We start from the raw sequence: 24,428 nt of genomic DNA on the forward strand, positions 1-24,428 counted from the left end.
GCCTCTCCATCCCCTCTATTTTATTGATCTAGACCAAGTGCAGACCCGTTGGGTCAGCTCCCTACCCGTAGCCCCCACAGGAGGCGTGGTCCTCTAACTCAACCCGTTGACGAAGGTAAGATTCGAACACTCCTCAGCAAATATCATAGCTCGTGAGCCTCCCCCAGCACTGGAGTTAAAAAAAATCCCAATCCCCAATTGCAATACCAATTGACCCTCCCTCTCCTGTCCTGCCAGGAGCTATGATGGCAACATTGTAGCAAATGTCGGGCGCACTTGTTGTGAGATGACATTGGGCTAAAAAGTTCAGTGTTCCTGCCAGTGTTCCTGTCTTGCAACTTTGTATCAAAGTCGGATACTGTGAGGAATGGGCAAGCAGACCCATTGTGACATCTTCAGCGAAAGACAGTCATTTTTATTTCAGTTTTGTCAGATTTTTAAACATTTTCAGTAATAACTCGAGAAATAAAGCATGAAATTTTCAGATAAGGCGATTTCGGACCCCTCTGGAAAAATCTCTACCGGAATAAATAAAATGTCACCATTACTGTGTCGTTTTTTTGAGAAGTTGTGATTATACACAAACACACAAATAAATACACATCCAAGATCAGACTTCTAATAGTTACTAGATCAAGTGGGACCCATTGGGTCGTCCCCAACGCAACCCGTTCCCCAACGCAATATTCCACCACTCACCCATAGCCCTCACAGGAGGCCTGGTCCCCCAACGCAACCCGTTCTCCAAAGTAATATTCCACTACTCACCCATAGATGACAACTGCACAGGGACTGCTCATTTCGCCTTATGCACCCTCCCTCATTTTTTACTTTTAAAAAAATGCATTTCCACTTGCTAGCTAGTGTACTGTGACTTTAGAAAAAATGCATTGGCACTTGCTAGGGCTAGCAGGACTCAATGCACTTGGATAGCAACAATGTTGCGAGCAGGGCTACAATCCAATTGTGACGTCACAGCTGTAAGCACAGGTAAAAAGCAGTTATTTTATTCCGTCTCTTCAGGTTTTTGAACATTTTGATTAATGACTCGAGAAATAATGCATGAATTTTTCAGATAAGGTGAATTTTGACTTCACGGGATAACTCTCTAATAGAATATGTAAAAATTTTACCGTTAGAGTGCCGTTTTTTCAAGAAGTGATCACATACGAACAAATAACTACACATATATACATACACACATCAGATCAGAGTTTTTTTAGTTATAAGGATATGATAATGGAGAAGTGATGTTGTGCAGCACGGAGGGGGTGGGTAGTGGACGAGGCCACAGTCTTTTGTAGTCAGGCTGTAATTGAGTGTTATGTGGTGATTGGCGAGGAGTGGGTGTAGAAGGGACCAGTCTTTGCAGACTAGGGTCTGGCTGCGTAGTTGGGGAGGGGGGGTGGGGGGACCAGGGTAAAGTTTCTGCTTGTTAAACCTGCAGTACAACTCATTCAGGTCGTTGGTCAGCTGACAATTGTCCAAAGAGTGGGGGGCTTTCCTCATGTAGCTGGTGATTTCTTGCAAGCCCTTCCAAACTGAAGAAGAGTCACTGGCTCAGAATTTGCTTCTCAACTTCTCAGAGTACTTTTCCTTGGCAGCTCCGATTCCTCTTCTCAGCTTGTACTTTGCCTGCCTGTAGAGGTCTGCATCCCCGCTCCTGTAGGCTTCCTCTTTAGACTGTCGGAGCTGTCTCCCTGCAGTAAACCAGGGCTTGTCGTTGGTGAACCAGGTCCAGGTCCTGGTTGGAATGCAACTGTCCTCACAAAAGTTGGCATGATGATGATACAGTGTCTGTATATTCATTGAGGCTTGTGGTTACTTCCCTGAACACATTCCAATCTGTGCAGTCAAAGCATGATTGTAGATTCTCAATGCTCATGCTTGTCCACCTTTTTGTTGTTCTGAGCACAGGCTTAGCAGATTTTAGTTTCTGCCTGTAGGTCAGAATAAGGTGAACTAGACAATGATCAGAGAGACCCAGACCCGCCCGGGGAACAGAGCGATATGCATTCTTGATTGACGTGTAACAGTGGTCAAGTGTATGAAAAAGACCGTTCAAGAATCTGATAATAGCAGGTAGAAGCTCCTGACCAACTCAACCTCAGTACTGGGCATTGTCTCCTCTCCACTTCCTGAAGTTGATGAGAAGCTCTTTCGTTCTGCTAACCTTGAGGGAGAAACTATCTCCTTCCTGTACTCAGTCTTGTCATTGGTTGAAATCAGGTCCACTGTGATGGTGTCATCTGCAAACTTGTAAATGCACTTAAAGCACAATTTGGCTGCACCAGTGTGAGTGTGATAATATCAAACATTTTGGGTGCTTGACAAAATGGAGGATTTCTGCTTCTGTAAAACCTGCTTGTCATCTTTTGCAAAAGCTCCAAAGACCATGAGGATCATGGCTCCAGAGTGTCTGTAGCTTGGGACGAGGTTGAATAAAGGTTGATGTCCAGATGGCCTTTAATTGTTAATATGTATGAGGTTTTGCAGAAGGAGCTAGTCCTGTTGCAATTGCATGCTTACGATTGGTTGGGAAATGATGGGTTACAATAATGTTGCGGACTATGTTGCATAGTCTTCGCGCCGTTACTTGTGATTGGTCAAGGACCTTACCCAAACTGTTTACTTTACCTGGTATAATGTTTCTTTATTTCGTAGAATTGTTTCCCGCAAAGTGCTTTCTATCGAAACTATGTTATGTGATGATTTGTGATTGGGTTATGGAACTTTCATTTAATATATTTTGTAATCCTTATTGATAATTGGCTTGTAGGGGTTGCCCCCCCACCCCATGTATTTTCGCGCTAAGGGTCTGTAATGGTAATAAACGAAGGGAGAGCACACTGGGGTGTGCCGATCTTCTGGGATAGCGCATTGGAGTTTGCTGATCTGGAGTTGTTCTAGACTGATGGGTCAGAAGTCAAGGATATAGTTGTGGAGGGAGATCCTGAGATTTAGGTCCAGATGTTTGGAGAGGAGTTTATTTGGGATGATACTGTTCAAGGCAGATCTATAGTCAATAAATGGGAATCTGACATGGGTGTTCCTATATCCAGATATTTGAGGTGTGACAGTAAGACCAGGGAGATGATGTCACCTGTTCCAGCAGCAGGTGAATTGTAGTGGATCAAATTGTCTGGTGTGCTGGAGTTGATCTGCACCATGACCAGCCTCTACGTATTTTGTAATGGTGGACAACAGTCATTAACGCTCGCTACCTTGGTTTTCTTTGGCACTGTGTGTTAGTAGTTATTGTATAGCAGCTGGTTACCTCTGATCATTGCAGGGAGAGGTTGGTATGAATGATAGACCTAGTTTCCTCTCTCTGCACTTTCATTCTTTTTTTTTTCCCCAATCAGTATTAGGAGCTTTTGATGTCATTCAAGACAACACTGTGGAGATATGGTTACAATAGCGAGTGATCTTTACGCATTTTCTGATGTAGAAAAATTTGACTTACGGACATCTGTAAAAATGGAAACCATTTATACCTGGGAACTGCCTGTCCTTCTAAACTGACTGTACATTAAAGAGTACACTATGCTGGCTACAAAGTCACTGTGGCTGGTTCATCCATGACTATTCTCATCAACAGGCATCTTTCGGTAGTTAGAAATTTATATCTCACAGAACATAAAATATGGTTAACTTTGAAACCCAACCACTTGTGAATTCCACAAATTCTGATCAGATAAATGACCCTTTAAATATTATGTGTTGGATGAAAGGGAGGGTTGGCCATTTACAGTGGTAACATTCCAATTTACACCATAATATCTTTAACATCCACCTTCTGAATCATTTGAAGGAACTGGTACATCTCATTTAAGAGCCTCCGTAGCATACTTATAATGTCTGAGAACAGCGTACGATTATTGGCCTAAAGTACAATGCACCTCCCGCAATTTATCTGTCAAATTCAGCGTACTTAGGTTGGCACCATTTACATTGATGGCCTGCAGATGCAAGGTCAGAGGAGGAGCTCAGATTTGCAGTGGAAATTCTACTTTGTGGGAGTTTACTGATATATAAGAAAATGGGTGCTTAAGCTTGCTTGCCAATACGAAAAGCCTGTAAGTGCCACGAAAAGCCTGTAAGTACCATATGACATGGAACAACCTGATGATGTACAAGATATGTACCAATATTGAGACAAGTTAATTTACATGACATATTTTTACCTTCTATGGTAGCAGAGTTCCTACACCTGTTCAACTTGCATGCTGTAACTGTTCCACTGTTATTTCCCTTACTGTTTTCCTGTAAAGAAAGCAAAAAGGACACAAATAATTCTACTCAAGAGTTTATTTAACAAAGATTTCTAAATCTGAGAAAAATTGTATAATTAAAAAGATTCAGTCTTGCTACTGACCCAAGTTAGTTCTATTAATCTCCTATTACATTTTTTGTAAACCGCACATCTTATTTATGTAGCCTAACACTAAAATGGGATGGGGGGGGGGGTTGGGGGGCAAGGGGAGGTTGGGGGAAGGGGGGGATGAGGGGGGTGGTCGCAGCTCTCTGACTGCATGCTACTCACGGACTCAGCCCCACCTTTAGGGGTTTATTCTACGTGGGTGCCGGAACGGGTGTTATCTTCATGGTTACTAACAGGCTAGAAGACCAATCTGCTGATCTCACGATTTTTGAAACCTTTAACTTTTCTAATATTTCAGCGATTGGAACAAAACTTGGTGCGCTTGGAGCAGAGAACGGTGAGTAAGGTGGCGATAAAATTCTAGCTATAAAAGGTACCGTTTTTGCGCAAATACATAGTACATTACGGGAGAAAAAAGTTCAGTGCGTATGCATACACATTCGCACATACTCAATAAATAAACAAATATAGGGCAATAATAATAAGACTGTTAATAGTTCATATCTTATTTGTTGATGTGTTTAATAGCCTAATGGCTGTAGGGAAGAAGCTGTTCCTGAACCTGGCCGTTACAGTTTTCAGGCTCCTGTACCTTCTTCCTGATGGCAATGGTGAAATGAGTGTGGGTCTTTGATGATGTTGGCCGCCTTTTTGAAGCAGCGACTTCTATCGATCCCTTCGATGGTAGGGAAGTCAGAGCCGGTGATGGACTGGGCAGTGGTCACAGTCTTTGCAGCCTTTTCCCTCCTGGATGTTCAGACCAGACCATGATGCAATCAGTCAATATGTTCTCTACTGTGCACCTGCAGAATTTCAAGAAAATCCTCCTTGACATACCGACTCTCAGTAATCTTTTCAGGAGGCGCTGATGTGCCTTCTTTATAAATGCGTCAGCGTGCTAGGTCCAGGAATGATCTTCGGAAATTTGCATGCCCAGGAATTTGTAGTTTTTGACCCTCTCCACCATCGTCCCATCGATATAAACAGGATTGTGGGTCCTCATCCTTCCCCTTCCAAACTCCACAATCAGTTCTTTGGATTTACTGGTTTTGAGAGCGGGGTTGTTGTGCTGCCACCATTTGGTCAATCGGTCGATCTGACTTCCATACTCTGACCCTTGTTCAGAATACTCAAAATAGATTATCAGGCCAATATTTCAATGAGGTTTGTAAATTTTGCAGAAGTTAAATAAAAATGACTTTTTGTACCATTTCCAACATTAAAACTGCTCAAAAGTATTTTTCCAATTAAAATCCATATAAAAATGCCTTTATATGCCATTCTCAAACGCAGGACAATCAATATATTTTACAACCAATTACCAGAAGCTGTAGTTGGGTTTCTTGGCAGTTTCCAGAGTCTTGGTCTTCAGGTGAAGAAACAAGAGTTTGACTCTCACTATACCAATAATCAAATTTTAATTAAAGTAATGAAATAAAATTTAGGATTAAAAAAATTGTTTCATAACAGAAACCTGGCAAATAAAATTGTTGTTAAAATGCATCTAATTAATCGTAATCTTGCCAATATGCAATCCCGGGTCCCAATGTAGTCGACTGGCTCCCATGTTCAGGAACACCGAGTGATACAACAATAACGGCTGGCATTGCCAGCAATGTCAACATCCTAGAATGTGCATCCTTCTACAGGTACACCATAGAAAGCATTTTATTGGGATACATCACAGCTTGGTTTAGGAACAGCTCCATCCAAAGTCGCAAAAAAATTGCAGCGAACTGTGGACGCAGCCCAGACTATCACACAAACCAACCTCCCTTCTATTAACTCCATTTATACCTCACGCTGCCTCGGCAAGGCCAGCAACATAATCAAGGACATCGCGCACCCTGGCCACTCCCTCTTCTCTGCCCTACTATCAGGCAAAAGGTATAGAAGTGTGAAAACGCACACCTCCAGATTCAGCGGCAATTTTTTCCCAGGCAACTGAACCATCCTACCACAAAAATTAGATCAGACACTAGGTTGCTGAATGGCAAAACCGACTCAAGGAAATATATGACTTGCTCTTTCTCTTCCATGTCATGTTCATATTAGTTTTGTTGTAAAACTCAGTTAAAATATTTTATCTTTTTGTCCCAAGACTACATAAACTATTCTATCATGAAAAAAGAGCGGTATCACAATCCTGAATTGATCTAGTCACTTTCCTTGAAGTTTGCATCCTTCAAGTGCTTTAGTAAAACACTTTCCTCAGCTATGTTCAATGTAATACAAAACCAGTACCTGTGCTGTTACCAGAGGAACAAGGGATGCATCTGCTCGCTCCTCTGTGATGCAAGTCCAGGGTTTCCCAACCCAGAGGGCACCATTCTCCAGATTCATTAACTCGATCTGCTTTTTGGATAACCCAGGAAGTCTTGTGGGTGCAAAGGACGGCCGCAAACTGGTTTTAGCTGCTGATGTGGTTGGTGTCGAGGCCACCTTTGCATTGTTTGCGGACTTCTGATCTTTGCTATCCGAGACAGGTCCCGATGTCATCTCAATCTGCTTGCTGTCTTTGGAAATAGAGCCAATAGAAATGGGTTGAGGAAAAACCAAAGTTCGACTGGATGTACGGGACCCTCTGCTGTCAGCCTGGGATGACCGGGATTTTAATACACCATCCAACGTGTGGACGTAACTGGAACTTTTGGAAGACATTTGACATACAACTTTTGATGTTTTGCTCACGCTCAGAGCAGCACGCTGTTCAATAATTTTCTCTTCCTTTTCCAGGTATTCATCCAATTTGTCACTTGAGAAAACAGAACTATTTTTTAAGGAGTACTCTGGTTTTGCACCTAGAACAGATCACAAAGCAATATTAATTTTTTAGTGCACCATCCAAACAAATTATCATCAACTGAAGTATATAATATTAAAACTCAGTTCCCTCACCACTTCACATCTATTTTTTGACAAGTGTGCAATTTGCTAACATACCAAATGCTACACACTCAGCAAAATAGCTCTGGAAAAGTTTTGCCTTTGGATGAAGACAAACAGTAAGGCCTGCCGACGGGCCGCGGCTGTGGACTGGGAACGCAGCAGGAACCCTTTATCGAGGCACCGCGACCTCCCGGATCACCGCGTGGAAGCTCAGGTTGGGGCTCGGCCAGGGCCTCGTGGGTAGAAGCCTGGGTTGGGCGAAGTGTCCGACGGAGCGCGCGGCTGGAGCCCAGGTTGGCACCTTGGAGGCGTGAAGTGGGGCGCTGACAGGGGTGGGGCCTCGCAACGACGGGACCTCGGCGGTGGTGAAGCTTCGCGGGTTGACCCGCGGCCGATGAGAGCGTAGAGAACCACCGTGAGGGAGAGGGGAAGATCAATGGAGGACCCGTGTGGAGGACCACCGTGAGGGGGGAGGGGAAGAACAAAGGAGGACGCGGGGTGGTGGGACTTCCATGACTTGCTTTGTAACCTTGTCAGCGCTGTGGGTGGCTGCTATTTGTAAACATTGTGTATGAAAGCAAAGAATCTCACTGTGCTTAGTCACATGTGGCAATAAAAAATTCCTATTCCCATTAAAATATCAATTAGGTTCTTCATGCTATCTTATATATATATATATCTGCAGGTTCTTAGCTCGAAGGATGTATCAACACAACCTAACAAGAGACTTAGGGCCAATAAGTAAATTTAGCAATTCCTTTTTCTCCTCATCAGGTTGACATGGAGGAGGGGTGGAGAGGAGAGAAATAAAAGGGGCAAAAGGGACAGGTTAGTCAGTATCTGAAGTCCTTTAAAAGCAGAATTGAGAGGAACACAATGATAGTTATCAGATTTGGTGCCTCAATGCTAAAATGTTGTCATGGAGCACATTCATTTTCAGAGACCATTGACCAACAGAAAAAACAGCCCTTGGGATAGGGTGACCTGCTCCATTGGGTTAAGAATAGAAACTTTACTCAATTATACAATGTCACTGGGGTGCACCTATTTTTAAACTTACTTGTTTCGGTCTGCTTGGAAGTAGAAGATCCTGATTGTTGTACAAGCTTTTGCTTCCAACCCTTCAACTTTGTGAAATCATTTGTTTTTCCTGTTCTTGAAACAAAGGAAACTTCTTCTGTGGAATATTCAAATATTATTTTTAAACATATAAAGACCATCTCTACTTATATCGTTATTGCAGAACAATTTCAAATCTAAAGATATTGCATCAGCAACAGTGACATAAAGTTTGAAGATGAAAAAGGTAACATTTTAAAATAAAATTTTTTGCTAATACATTTATCAGTTATTTTAAAACCTGGTTTTAAAAAATTGTGGTTAGGGCCGAGCATGCTTTCTTTTTCCATAAAACGCATATTCAGTCTGCAAATGTAGGTAGAGACAATTATTTTACACTCCTTTCAAGAATTTCAAGAATTAGTTTACACTCCTTTATCTGAGCAAAGCAAGTAAAATAAAGAGTGTAAATCACTGGACTGAGATTTCTAGTTTTTCAGCTAAATCTGCAGTAAAATGGTATGTCGGCAAGAATAGAGAACAAAAGGGAACAGAAAGGAAGGCAAAGTAAATAAACAGCCAGATTGAAAAGCATTGATTCTTGTTGATCAGATAAGCCGGTGAACTCTGCTGGAGAAAATCAGAACCATAACTTATGAACACTTCAAAATATTTATGCAACTTGTGTAGAAGATCCTCCCTTGACTGTTTACAACTCCTCAGAAAACGACCAATTCCAAGTTTCACCACTCCAAGTTTCTTTGCATCAGTTCAATATTTCTATAAAGATAAATTAACCAGCCTTCGAAAAAGTACATAAGAATGGCTGATGAACAATGATCCCAAACAAGGGGACTGAAATGTAGGGAGGATATGAACTTTACACTGCCAGCTAGTTTTAATGATGCACAACCTGATATTGGTAAATATTGAAGAATGCCTCAGTATGGAATAGATCAGGCACTATGATTTTATGAGCAAATAACAAGGTGCTAGAGGAACTTGGTGAGTCAGGCAGCATCTGTGGGGAGAATGGACAGACCCTTCTTCAGACAGAGTGGGGGAAGGGTGTGTGTGGGGGTGGGGGGGGGGGGAGGGATGGGGAAAGAAAGCTGGAAAAGCAAGGTGGATTCAGGTGAGGGGGGTATTTGGCCATTTTATGGGAGGAGGTAATATAGGTGAAAAGGATACAAAAATCATGTCTCTCCCTGGACACTTCATGCAACTACAAGAGACATAACACCTGTCCCTACAGCTCCTCTTTAGCTCCCAGCATGTCTTAGGGTATCTTACAATCCAATTGTATTAATTATTTAAACACATAACACGCATCCCCTCTCTCTTTTACTGCATGATCATCTCCCACCCCCGAGACACGCTATTTACTTTTAGTATTGGGGGGGAGGGGGAGGGGGTGTGTGACGGGCGGGAGGGGTGGAGTGGCGTGACTGGGAGGGGGGGGGAGTGTGTGACGGGGAGAGGAGGTAGTGTGTGACATGGGGCAGGGAGTGTGTGACGGGGGTGTGAGTGTATGATGGGGAGAGTGTGTGACGGGGGTTGAGTGTGTGACGGGGGTTGAGTGTGTGACGGGGGTTGAGTGTGTGACCAGGGAGTGTATCACAACGGGAACCCATCAGTTGGGAACCATTCAGTGTGTGAAGGGCGGGGGAGTGTGTGACGGGCGGGCGGGGGAGTGTGTGACGGAGTAGAGGTTGGAGTGTGTGAAGGGGAGGGGGAGACAAGTGCGTGACGGGGTAGTGTGTGACATGGGGGCAGCATGTGAAGGGGGGGGGGGAAGAGTGTGAAGGTTGCAGTGTGTGACAGGGAGGGTGAATGTGTGACGGGGAAGGGGGTGGGGAAGTGTTAATGTGGGAGGGTGCTGTCACAGCGGGAACCCATCAGTTGGGCCTGCTCAGTTGGGCGATATGGGTGAGTGATGGGATTTTGCGTTCAATACCACCCCCCCCCCACGCTTTAGGGGCTTGGTCAACGGTTTATTCTAAAACTGTTGTCACGTAATCAATGTTTTAGCCTTAGAAACAAGGATTGTTTTTAATCTCATCTCTAAAGTAGAACTACGATCTTCCGAAGACATGCAAGCTTAATTTCTATAGCCATATTTTGGAAATATCAAGATCAGAAATACTGATCTAGATGGGGGTTTTTTAAATCATGGGTCACATAATCCATGTTAATAGACATTTTTCCTTAATCGCTCAAAAGAGTGAATTTTCCTTAATCGATCAGATGAATGAGTGAATTTTCCACTGAAGTGCTCTTTTCTCACCTAAAGGTTCTTGGACTTGTTTGATTGGAGAAAGTACTAAGAAAGTTCTTTGAGCAGGTCTAACAATTGAAGCCGATGAAGATGAAATGACCACTCCTAAGCGTTTCAGGTTGACTGTTGACAGCAAGGAATTTGGCTTAAGACCAGCTGTAGAGAGAATACATGCAGTTATTAAAAGGTTTATTAATGATAGCTCCAACTAGGTTATGGTTCACATCCTTCGTATTATAATGTAACAACTGGAAAACTAACATGAAAGGAATTAGCGTCCAATTTCATCATACTACTTTGATGCATCTTTCAAATTTGATCAATTTTTAATTTTTTTTTAAATATTTAAACAAATATATCATACATACTGAACTTTTAATCTCTCGTTTATTATCTTGTTTACAGCATACTATGTTTACACATTATGTCATGCTGCTGCAAGCAAGAATCCCTTTGATCTATCTGGGACTACAATAAATTACTCTTGACTCTTGAACAAGCACATTGGAACAAATCCCCATTCAATGTCAAACATTCACCTCCTTCAAGCAATGGATGCATAATAACTTTGCGGTCTAAATGACTAAGGTCCTCAAGCAACTGCTCTTCCAGCTGTTCAAATTCCTCTTCACTTTCTTGGGGATCTGCTAAAAAAATACAAAGTACACAACTCAATATGCATGATGATTATACATAGGGAAAAAGAAAATCTAAAAACAGTTGCGAGTTTTTGAACTTTGGGAGATAAAAAATATGGGGAAAATAAACAATTAATGGCATGACCCTTAACAGCATGACAGAATACAGAGGGATGTACAGAGGGGTTTTGGGATCCAAATCCACAACTCTCCTGAAAGTGGCAATGCAAGTAGAGTGTAAAAACACATATGATATGGTTACTTTCATTGGTTGGGGCAATGAGTACAAAAGTCAGGAAGTCATGATGCAGCTTTATAAGACTTTGGTTAGACCGCATTTGGAGTACTGCATGCAAGTTCTGGTCGCCCCTTTACAGGAAGGATGTGGAGGCTTGCAGAGGAGATTTACCAGAATCTCCTGGATTAGGACATTTGCTTTCCAGAGGCCCAGGAACCGTTGGAGTACACAAATCTGTAACGTTCCATTCGCAGTTCAAAACAAGTGGGCTTGAGGAAGCCGCTGATTGGTAGAAGCGGACTAGAGGAAGCAGCTGATTGGGAGTCAGATCCCTGCTGATTTCTTCCTAGGTAAGGGGGGAGAATGAGGGCCAGGGCAGTTTACTGCTCTGGATGACAGATGTGGGAAGTCATGGAGTCTGATAGCCCTCCAGACGTCCACATCTGCGCCAGGTGCGTCGAGATGGGGCTCCTAAGGGACCGTATTAGGAACCTGGAGCAGCAGCTCGATGACCTCCGTCTGGTCAGGGAGAGTGAGGAGGTCATAGAGAGGAGTTACAGAGAGGTGGTCACTCCAAGACCACGGGAGACAGACAAGTGGGTCACGGTTAGGAGGGGCAAGGGGCAGAGGCAGGGACTAGAGAGTACCCCAGTGGCTGTACACCTTGGCAAGAAGTACTTGTTTGAGTACTGTTGGGAGGGGACAGCCTACCTGAGGGTAGCGACAGCGGCAGGGCCTCCGGTACAGAAACCGGCCCTGTTGCTCAGAAGGGTAAGGAAAAGAAGAGGAGGGCAGTAGTAATAGGGGACTCTATAGTTAGGGGGTCAGACAGGAGATTCTGTGGACGCAGTCGGGAGAACCAGATGGTAGTTTGCCTCACTGGTGCCAGGGTTTGGGATGTGTCTGAAAGTGTCCAAGATATCCTGAAATGGGAGGGAGAGGAGCCCGAGGTACATATAGGTACCAATGACATAGGTAGAAAAAGAGAAGAGGTCCTGAAAGGAGAATTTAGGGAGTTAGGAAGAGAGTTAAGGAAAAGGACCGCAAAGGTAACAATCTCAGGATTACTGCTTGTGCCGCGCGACAGTGAGAGTAGGAATGGAGCGAGGTGGAGGATAAATGCGTGGCTGAAGGACTGGTGCAGTGGGCAGAGATTCAAGTTTCTGGATCATTGGCACCTCTTTTGGGGAAGGTGTGACTTGTACAAAAAGGACGGGTTGCACATGAACCCAAGGGGCAACCAATATCCTGGCGGGGAGATTTGCAAAGGCTACTGGAGAGACTTTAAACTAGAACGGTTGGGAGGAGGGACTCAAATAGAGAAAGCTAGTAGACAGTGTGTGAGGCAGGAGGCAGAGAAGGGAAGCACTCAGACCCAACATGAAGGGGGGAAAGAAGAAAAAGATAATAAACAGAGAATAAGAGGTGGTGGGTTTCTTAAATGTGTGAGCAGAGACAGAGGGGTATAAAAGAGGGTAAAAGCAATAGGTAGCAATGTGAAAAGTAAAAATGGCAGGCAGACAAATCCAGGGCAAAAATCAAAAAGGGCCACTTTTCAACATAATTGTATAAGGGGTAAGAGTGTTGTAAAAACAAGCCTGAAGGCTTTGTGTCTCAATGCAAGGAGCATTCGTAATAAGGTGGATGAGTTGAATGTGCAGATAGCTATTAATGCCTATGATATAGTTGGGATCACGGAAACATGGCTCCAGGGTGACCAAGGCTGGAAGTTGAACATCCAGGGATATTCAATATTCAGGAGGGATAGACAGAAAGGAAAAGGAGGTGGGGTAGCATTGCTGGTTAGAGAGGAGATTAACGCAATAGAAAGGAAGGACATTAGCTTGGAGGATGTGGAATCGATATGGGTAGATCTGCGAAACACTAAGGGGCAGAAAACGCTAGTGGGAGTTGTGTACAGGCCACCTAACAGTAGTAGTGGAGTTGGGGATGGCATCAAACAGGAAATTAGAAATGCGTGCAACAAAGGTAAAACAGTTATAATGGGTGACTTCAATCTACATATAGATTGGGTGAATCAAATTGGCAGGTGTGCTGAGGAAGAAGATTTCTTGGAGTGTATGCGGGATCGTTTTCTAAACCAACATGTAGAGGAACCAACGAGAGAGCAGGCTATTCTAGACTGGGTATTGAGTAATGAGGAAGAGTTAGTTAGCAGTCTTGTTGTGCGTGGCCCCTTGGGCAAGAGTGACCATAATATGGTTGAGTTCATTAGGATGGAGAGTGACATAATTAAGTTAGAAACAAGGGTTCTGATCTTAAAGAAAGTTAACTTTGAGGGTATGAGACGTGAATTGGCCAAGATAGAATGGCAATTGATTCTTAAAGGGTTGACGGTGGATATGCAAATGAAGGCATTTAAAGGCTGTATGGATGAACTACAATTGTTCATCCCAGTTTGGCAAAAGAATAAATCAGGGAAGATAGTACATCCGTGGATAACAAGGGAAATCAAGGATATTATCGAAACAAAAGATGAAGCATACAAATTAGCCAGAAAAAAACAGCCTACCAGAGGACTGGGAGAAATTCAAAGTCCAGCAGAGGAGGACAAAGGGCTTAATTAGGAAAGGAAAAATAGATTATGAAAGAAAACTGGCAGGGAACATAAAAACTGACTGCAAAAGTTTTTATAGATATGTGAAGAGAAAAAGATTAATTAAAACAAATGTAGGTCCCTTGCAGTCAGAAACAGGTGAATTGATCATGGGGAACAAGGACATGGCAGACCAATTGAATAACTACTTTGGTTCTGTCTTCATTAAGGAAGACATAAATAATCTGCCGGAAATAGCAGGGGACCGAGGGTCAAATGAGATGGAGGAACTGAGTGAAATCCAGGTTAGCCGGGAAGTGGTGTTAGGTAAATGGAATGGATTAAAGGCCGATAAATCCCTAGGGCAAGATAAGCTGCATCCCAGAGTGCTTAAGGAAGTAGCCCCAGAAATAGTGGATGCATTAGTGATCATTTTTCAAAACTCTTTAGATTCTGGAGTAGTTCCTGTGGATTGGAGGGTAGCTAATGTAACCCCACTTTTAAAAAAGGGAGGTATAGAGAAAACGGGGAATTACAGACCAGTTAGTCTAACATGGGGAAACTGCTAGAGTCAGTTATTAAAGATGGGATTGCAGCACATTTGGAAAGTGGTGAAATCATTGGAATAGTCAGCATGGATTTATGTAAAGTAAATCATCTGTGATGAATCTTATAGAATTTTTCGAGGTTGTAACTAGTAGAGTGGATAAGGGAGAACCAGTGGATGTGTTATATCTGGACTTTCAGAAGGCTTTCAACAAGGTCCCACATAAGAGATTAGCATACAAACTTAAAGCACACGGTATTGGGGGTTCGGTATTGATGTGGATAGAGAACTGGCTGGCAGACAGGAAGCAAAGAGTAGGAGTAAACGGGTCCTTTTCAGAATTGCAGGCAGTGACTAGTGGGGTACCACAAGACTCAGTGCTGGGACCCCAGCTATTTACAATATATATTAATGATTTGGAAGAGGGAATTGAATGCAACATCTCCGAGTTTGCGGATGACACGAAGCTGGGGGGCAGTGTTAGCTGTGAGGAGGATGCTAGGAGGCTGCAAGGTGACTTGGATAGGCTGGGTGAGTGGGCAAATGCATGGCAGATGCAGTATAATGTGGATAAATGTGAGGTTATCCACTTTGTTGGCAAAAACAGGAAAGTAGACTATTATCTGAATGGTGGCCGATTAGGAAAAGAGGAGATGCAACGAGACCTGGGGGTCATGGTACACCAGTCATTGAAAGTAGGCATGCAGGTGCAGCAGGCAGTGAAGAAAGCGAATGGTATGTTAGCATTCATAGCAAAAGGATTTGAGTATAGGAGCAGGGAGGTTCTATTGCAGTTGTACAGGGTCTTGGTGAGACCACACCTGGAGTATTGCGTACAGTTTTGGTCTCCTAATCTGAGGAAGGACATGCTTGCCATAGAGGGAGTACAGAGAAGGTTTACCAGACTGATTCCTGGGATGTCAAGACTTTCATATGAAGAAAGACTGGATAGACTCGGCTTGTACTCGCTAGAATTTAGAAGATTGAGGGGGGATCTTATAGAAACTTACAAAATTCTTAAGGGGTTGGACAGGCTAGATGCAGGAAGATTGTTCCCGATGTTGGGGACGTCCAGAACAAGGGGTCACAGTTTAAGGATAAAGGGGAAATCTTTTAGGACCTTGTGGCTAAAGGGATCAGGGGGTATGGAGAGAAGGCAGGTACAGGATACCGAGTTGGATGATCAGCCATGATCATATTGAATGGCGGTGCAGGCTCGAAGGATCCTGCACCTATTTTCTATGTTTCTATTAGCTATAAGGAGAGGTTGAACATCCTTGGATTGTTTCTCTGGAATACCACAGGTGCAGGGCGACCTGATTACATAAGAGGCTTACATAGAGTAGACAGTCAAAACCCTTTTCCCAGAATACTAGTGGGCATTGCTTTATGCGAGAGGCATAGTTTAAAGATAATACATTGGGTAATTTATTTTTAAAACACAGAGGATGGAACACACTGCCAGCGTTGTAGTTGAGGCCATATAGAGTCGCGACTCTGCGGAAAAATATTGTTCTAACTCCATTTACAAGTTCGCAGATGACATCATTGCAGTGGCTGGATCTCAAACTATGAGATGGAGTACAAGAAGGAGGTACAGAACTTAATAACATAGTGCTAAGATAAACATCCTCTGCCTCAACACAAGCCAAATGAAAAAGGTATTCACTGACTTCAGGATGCGGGCTTCAAAACATGCTCCAGTATGTATCAAGGATGCTAAAGTAAAGATGTTTGTGAGCTTCAAGTTCCTGGGTGCAAATATCGTAAATTTATCCAATCACTTTGATGCTAATGCCAATAAAGCAGACCAATTCCTCCGCTTTCTCAGAAGGCCAAGGAAATTCGGCATGTCTTCAATGACTCTTACCAACTTCTATAGATGCACTATAGAAAGCATCCAATGTGGATGCATCACAGATTGGTATGCCAACTGCCCTCCCCAAGATTTGTGAATGCAGCCCAGTCCATCACCCAAACCAGCCTTGCCCCCAACCCTCCAACTCCCCATCATCAATTCCATTTCATGCTACCGCCGGATAGCAGCCAACATAATCAAGGTCCTGTCACATTGCAGGCATTCTCTCCTCACCCCTCTGCCAGAAGATACTAAAGCTTGAAACCATGTAGCACCAGATTCATGAACTCTTCTTCCCAGACATTATTAGACTCTTGAACAAATCTTTCATATACTAGCGATGAATTCCCGGTGTTCCAATCTATTTTGCGGTGGCCCTTTTAATCTACACTTTCTCTGTTATTGTAACACTATATGTCCTGTATTCACATTTATTTTTCTCTTTTGTGGATATGATTTACCTGCATTGTACACAAATAAAAGGTTTTATTTGGTACACATGAAAATAATAAACCAATGCTATTACCATTAAAATTGGATGTGAATTTTTTTGATACTCAACCCAACGTCTTCATATATGAATTCAAACTAGCAATGTGTCAGTAGCCTAGCTCTCGCCATAAGCATCTGTCTGGCCGTGGAATGCATAGCACCAGCCATCATATTTGGCAATGCCTAGTATTTGGGAGGGCACTGTTGCCCCCGCCAGGGCTTGCACGGCACTTTTTCAGCAATCGGAGAGGTAAGTGGTACCGCTAGTGGCATACTCTGCTATCTGATGCAAAGCTCAGAGTGATCAAGAACACTCACTGAAGCAGAAGGCACCCTGAGGTAGAGCTACTTGGTGCATCTGTGGCTGACACCACTGGCCGCCTGCATTCGCCTGTGCCTCACATCATTCTTGAGTGGCCCTGCATGGGAAATTGACAGAAGATCTACTTTTTTCATTCAGAGGCCCTACCACTTCAGAGATACCCTGTACATTAACTTGACCATCCAGTGATAAGCACCAGCTTGACAATCCAGGGCCTCATCACAACTCCGTGGACCAATATGCTTTAAGGAGACAATATGGGAGCAGAGCCAGTGCTAATACCAATACCTCGAAGAGCCAGTTGGATCTAACTCAACTCAAAAACAATTTATTACCTAGTAACGAACCAAAATTCTGTTTCCTTCGATTCAGGTTGGATGACCAAGCTGAAGTGCACATCTGGTAGTTCCCTTTAAATGTAAAAAGAAAAGGAAAAATAACATTACTAAAACATTAAATTTAGATATGTATAACTGATGGCTTTACTGTTCAGCAGAGACTAAATAAACTTTGTGTAGCTACTACCTGACGGATGAATGGGATTGCTCGGGTCTTCTGGCACATGTTCAACCAGGTGGGATTGCAGGGCATCCTGCAAAACAAATCAAAGCACTTTGAGATGAACAGCAAACATATCAGAACTTACATGTTGGAAGAAGTTATGAAAACGTCTGAAAAAAATAATAGAAATTAAGATGAAGATAGACACAAAAAGCTGGAGTAACTCAGCGGGACAGGAAGCATCAAAGACCGTAGAAGGCGAAGATAGACCATTCCTGCAAAATCCAATGGACTGACGTGGAGCAGGCAGCGGAGTGGAACCTCCGCCATTTTGGGAAAACGACTCCAACTTCCGTAATGCCTAGCGCACGTGCGTGTGTGATAGAGCTCATCTACCAAATTCATAATTTAGTTAATTTTCTTTTAAAACGTTTTCCTCCCTGCCAGAGGTGCTGCTTGTCCCGTTGAGTTAGTCCAGCATTTTCTGTCTAGCACATTAGTCCATCCGTCTACCAATCCAATAGGCACTTGGGTGCATATGATACATCTCAGCTGTTGCTCTAATAAATCAGAAGGAATTTAACACAAGCGCTTCAAGCATTGCGAGAAAGTCACTAAACAATTTAAACCTATTAACTCCACTAATTCTGGACAAAAAAAATCGGTAGCCCTATGGTGTCGACATTCCTCGCTGTGTTGGGGGAATATTGGGATCTAGAGATGTCTGTCCCGTAGTTAGACCAAGTGCTGGCTTGTCGATCGCTTCACCCAACACCTCCGCACAGTTTGCATTAACCAACTAGATCTCCCAGTGACTCAGCACTTTAACTCCCCCTCCCATTCCAAATCAGACGTTTGTGTCCTGGGCCTCCTCCATGGCCAGAGTAAGTCCCACCGCAAATTGGAGGAGCAGCACCAAGATGGCGGAAAACAATTACCCATGACCTACTATGGCTTTTTCGCCGAGTGGACCATCTTGCTCTTGCTCTAGTATCTTTGGGAAGCATCTCTGGAGAGAAGGAATGGGCGACGTTGTGGGTCGAGACCCTTCTTCAGACAGGTCTCGACCTTAAGAGGTGGACAAAGGAAGAGAAAACTGCTGTGATTCTGATTTTGATTTGATCTACTGTGTCCGATGTTCAAGGTGTGGACTCGTGTACATTGGCGATACCAAATGTAGACTGGGCAATCATTTTGCTGAATACCTCGCTCAGTTGGCCTGACCCATCTCATCTCCCGGTTGCCAATCACTTTAATTCCCCTTCCTATTCCCACAGTGATCTTTCTGTTGTAGGTGTCCTCCTCTGTCAGAGTGAGGCCAAATGCAAATTGTAGGAACACCATCTCATATTTTGCTTGGGCAGCTTACAACTGTGGTATAATTGATTTCTATAAATTCAAGTAACCCTTGCATTCCCTTTCTCTCCATCCCTTCCCCACCTAAGTTGTACCAGCTTTAAAGTCATCTTGTTGGGTCACATTGTCTGTACTCGTTCTAATGTGTAAGGCCTTTCTGCTCTGCACAAGACCTTGAGCCAAGTACTTGATAAACCACGTGTAGTAAGGAACTGCAGATGCTGGATTAAACCTGTGTAACGCGTTTTCACCTAACACACAGCTAACAATGGCCTGTTTCCTTTAATCATCGTTACTTTTTTGCATATCTTTCATTTACTTGTTCTATATCACTCTCTACATCACCGTCTGTATCTCTCTTTTCCCTGTCCCAGACTCAGTCTGAAGAATGGACTCAACACGAAACGTCACCTATTCCTTTTCTCCAGATATGCTGTCTAACCCGCTGAGTTATTCCAGCACTTCATGTTTTGCCCAAGATTCCAGCATCTACAGATTCTTGTTTCTCCTCCTAATCGGGAGTCTTTTGCCTGAAATGTTAACTATTTTTCTCTCCACAGATGTTGCCTGCGGCCATTTTTTGCAGCATTGTGTTTTTTCTTCAAACTTACAGTATGTTTTTTTAATTTTCAATCAATGATAAACATATGATTGGTTGGTCGCACACCAGTTGATGGTCAGGGGATGTATGGAGAGCTCTGGAATGCCACAAGCTCAGTCTATCAATCGCCATGAAACCCGTCAAGCTACAGGCTTTCAAAACATGTCCATTCACTGAGATGCTCAAATTGAGAATGAGGTTGGAATAGGACTGTAACTTAATCAGCATGTACAAGTTCTTCAACATTATGTCATTGTAGGTGCTGTGCTTGGGGTTTGAGCATCACACCAGATACTACTGCCCATGTCTTTCTAAGTGGTACAGACAATTGGTTTGGGAGGTGCGGCCAGAATAGCTCAGATGAGTAACTGCAGTAAATTTTAAATGATAGTATGCACTGTAGCCACCACGTACCTGTGGAGTTCTCCAGATCCCAGAATTGAATGCCTTTTCTGTATATTTCATCTTACAAAATCTGAAACCTTCTCCAGAGGTTTTCTCAGGGGGCGTACCATGTGAAGCAGTTGGATTATTTGAAACTGTGGAAGTACTGGTTTTATTCACGTTTTTTTCTGATGCAGAGCTACTTTCTTTGGGTCTGGAGCATACGGATTTTGAATGTGCATTCTCCACTTGAGAATTTTCAGCAGAGCTAGATGAATGGGTAGGTTTTTTTGAAGAATTGGGGGACTGGAGAGCTATGGGTATTGGTCCCCCTTTCCACTGACAAGAAGACAGTAGCTGTTGTGGCAGTTCAGATAATTTTACGGTGCCGTTTGAAAAACTGCACGGCTCAAAATAAACTGCAGGTACTTTGGTACTTTCCACACTCAGCATTTTGGCTTTATCTACTCCTATAGGACTGATTAGTGGCTGCTTGGTAAATGCAGATGAAGTTGCATCCACTTCATTAATGGAACTGTTGATCCGAGTTTTATTTTGTAAATTACAATTAGTTTCACCATCCCATCCTTCTGTACCTAAAAATTCCTTCTCTTTTTTACATTTTAGTCCATCACAATCAAGGATTACTGGGTTTACTACATGGTTATCTTCGTAGTCATCTGGAGGCTCTTCCTTGACAATAATTTTAAAAGGCTCTTCATGGTATTCAGATGATGCAACACTGGATGGATTTGTTGAATAAATATTCGGGAGGCATTTAAATACTCCTACAGGACTGATTAGTGGCTGTTTGGTAACTGCAGATGAAATTGCATCCACTTCATTGATGGAGCATATGCTCGTAGTTTTATTTTGTAACTCACAATTAGTTCCACGGTACCATCCTTCTGAATTAAAAAATTCCTTCTCTTCTTTACATTTTAGTCCATCACAATCAAGGATTACTGGGTGTGCTGCATGGTTATATTCATAGTCATCTGGAGGCTCTTCCTTGATAATAATTTTAAAAGGCTCTTCATGGCATTCAGATGATGCAACACTGGATGGATTTGTTGAATAAATATTCTGGAGGCATTTAGCTACTCCTATAGGACTGATTAGTGGCTGTTTCGCAGCTGCAGATGAAGTTGCATCCACTTCATTGATGGAGCTTTTGTTCATAGTTTTATTTTGTAAATCACAATTAGTTCCACCATCCCATCCTTCTGAATCTGAAAATTCCTTCTCATCTTTACATTTTAGTCCATCACAATCAAGGATTACTGGGTTTGCTACATGGTTATATTCATAGTCATCTGGAGGCTCTTCCTTGACAATAATTTTAAAAGGCTCTGCATAGTATTCAGATGATGCAACATTGGATGGATTTGTTGAATAAATATTCGGGAGGCATTTCAAGATGCTGCAGAGAAATAAAAACAAAGGACTGAAGCAAAATACACACTGAAAATGAAAAATGGACAAAAATGATTTACAAATAACTTCTAATCCAACTAATGAAGCATTGCATAACACTTTCAAATGAACAGAACATGACACTATCAGAAATGTTACTAGATTGAAAAAGGATTGTATCAACTAAGAAATTGGAGAAAAAGAATAGTGATGTCCTGGAACATAACAAAATTACAGAAGAGGTGGGCCTGGTGATGTTGAAGCGCATAAAGATGGATAAATCCCCAAGGTCCGACGAAGTGCATCCCAGGACATTGTTGGAAATAAGAAATTGGTGTGGTCCAGGCAGAGTTTTTTTTTAAATATATCGTCACAGGTAAGGTACTGGAAAATTGGAGAGTGACTAATGAGACTTTATTTAATAAAGACAGAAACAAACCTAAATCAATGATGGCAAAGTTACTGAAGGGAGTTATGAAAAACAAGATCTATCTACATTTGGTGAGGCAAGGATTGCATGGCCTCATGAAGTGCCTCATGAATTTGATTTGAGATTTTTTGAAAGGGAGACCAAGAGGATAGATGAGGAGGTGGCCAACATGCACTTCAGCAAGGCTTTTGACAAGGATCCACATGATAGGCTGATCCACGTTAGGGCACTTGGGATACAGGGCGAGTTAGCCAATTGGAATCAAAATTGGCTTGGTGCAAGGAAAGAGGGTTACAGGGGAGTTGCTAGATTGGAATCCTGTGACCAGTGGTTTGCTGCACGGATCGGTGCTGGGTCCCCTGTTATTTGTCATATATATTAATTGATATATTGGTTATTCTGTATATGACACCAAAATTGGTGATGTGGTAGACAGTGAAGAAACATAGAAACATAGAAAAATATGTGCAGGAGTTGGCCATTCGGCCCTTCGAGCTAGCACCGCCATTCAATACGATCACGGCTGATCATCTGAAATCAGTACCCCGTTCCTGCTTTTTCCCGCATATCCCTTGATTCCTTTAGCCCTAAGAGCTAAACCTAACTCTTTCTTGAAAAAAATCCAGTGAATTGGCTTCTGCTGCCTTCTGCGGCAGAGAATTTAACAGATTCATAACTCTCTGGGGTTTCTAAAGCTAAAACAGACTTTAGATCAACTGGGAAATACAACCAAGGATTGGTAGATGGAATTTAAATCAGACAAGCGGAAGTGTTGCTTTTGGGAGGTTGGACAGGACATATACAGTGAATGACAGGGCATAGATCATATATAGTGAATGACATGCATTGTAGCACAGAGACCTAGGGGCACAAGTACATAGCCCCTTGAAAGTGGCAACTGGATAGACAAGGTGGTGAACACCTTGACATGCTTGCCTTCATTGGATGGGGCACTGAGTACAAGAGTTGCACTCCATTATACAGCTGGAATAGTTCATGTCATAGGAGAGGAATTAGGGCATTCGGCCCATCAAGTCTATTCCACCATTCAATCATGGCTGATCTATCTTTCCCTCTCAGCACCATTCACCTGTCTTCTCCCCATAACTCCTAACACTGTTACTAATTAAGAATCTGTCAATCTTCGCTGTAAAAATTGACTTGGCCTCCATGGCCTCCTTTGGCAATGATATCCAGATTCACCACCCTTTAACTAAATAAATTCCTTCTCATCTACTTTCAAGAGGTACGTCCTTTAATTCTGAGGTAATGGCCTCCAGTTCTCGACTCTCCCACCAGTGGAAACATCCTTTCCACTTCAACTCTATCCAGGCCTTTCACTATTTGGTAGGTTTCAATGAAAACTGCCCTCATTCTTCTACATTCCAGCGAGAACAGGCCCAGCGCCTTTAAACACTCGTCAGGTTAACCCAATCATTCCTGGGATCATTCTCTTAAACCTCCTCTGGACCCTCTCCAACGCCTTCACATTCTTCCTGATATTCTTCATCCATCCTCAGCCCAAAACATCCCCCCATACTCCAAATACGATCGTACTAATGTCTTATATACCCTCAGCATTACATCCCTGTTTTTATATTTTAGTCTACTTGAAAAAAATTGTAGCATTGCATTTGACTTCCTCACTGCCGATTCAACGTACAAATCAACTTGTTGGGAAACTGCACCAGCACTCCCAAGACCCTTTGCATCTCCAATTACTGCATTAGCTCCCCATTAAGAAAATAGTCTACATCTTTAATCCTACTACCAAAATGCACAATTCCATTCTTCGCTATATTGCATTCCATCTGCCACTTCTTTGCACAGTCTCCCAACCTGTTGCAAAGTCTTTTTTGCTGAATGGCAGAAGGCAATGGCGGGTACCAAACTAAATTCAAAACCTGACAAGATGAAGAATGTAGAAGATAGCATGTGATGGTTATTTTTGGCAATGGAAAGCTACTACCAATTGGGTTTCACAGAGTTTTACGTGTGCGGACAGGTTTCACAGAGTTTTACGTGTGCGGACATGGCGTCGCAGGACGAGAAGCCGAAGCAAAGAAGTGGAAGCCAAATTACCGAACGGAAATGAAGCCGAAAAGACAATTAACCTTAAGGGCGGGACACCTAAAGCCAACTAACCGAAAGGGATGGGACGCCTAAAAGCGAACTCACCGAAAGGTCGCTATGCCGAAACACCATCTAACTGAAAGGCCGTGTCGCCTAGAAGCCAACTCACCAAAAGGCCGCTGTGCCAAAAAGTCAAATAACAGACATGACATCGCCGGGGGGGGGGCAGGACTTGTCAGCGATTGGTCCGGACCCCCGCGTCCATCACGTCACTGGCCGGGGGAGATGGGAGGGTGGGGTAATTTTCCCACACAAGACTGCCCTGGGCTGGAGGGTGACTGGGCACACTGAACGTGAGCACCAAGTTGTAAGCGGCCGAAGGAGAACATCCCTCGGGACAGCCCC

General features: G+C 43.1%; 1 protein-coding gene across 1 annotated transcript in view; it reads right to left on the reverse strand.

Annotated features, from left to right (window-relative positions):
- Positions 1–24,428, reverse strand: part of LOC116976742 — a 415,857-nt gene that overhangs the window by 316,563 nt on the left and 74,866 nt on the right. Inside the window, exons 10-17 of the mRNA XM_033026631.1 lie at positions 20,135–21,527; positions 17,788–17,854; positions 17,598–17,672; positions 11,150–11,257; positions 10,620–10,766; positions 8,334–8,450; positions 6,629–7,185; positions 4,188–4,266 (exon numbers count right to left, since the gene is read on the reverse strand). Coding sequence (XP_032882522.1) covers positions 4,188–4,266; positions 6,629–7,185; positions 8,334–8,450; positions 10,620–10,766; positions 11,150–11,257; positions 17,598–17,672; positions 17,788–17,854; positions 20,135–21,527 — 2,543 coding nt within the window. The remainder of the gene's footprint in view (positions 1–4,187; positions 4,267–6,628; positions 7,186–8,333; positions 8,451–10,619; positions 10,767–11,149; positions 11,258–17,597; positions 17,673–17,787; positions 17,855–20,134; positions 21,528–24,428) is intronic.

Source organism: Amblyraja radiata, chromosome 9 (assembly GCF_010909765.2).
Source record: "Amblyraja radiata isolate CabotCenter1 chromosome 9, sAmbRad1.1.pri, whole genome shotgun sequence".
In the NCBI taxonomy this organism is placed as follows: domain Eukaryota; kingdom Metazoa; phylum Chordata; class Chondrichthyes; order Rajiformes; family Rajidae; genus Amblyraja; species Amblyraja radiata.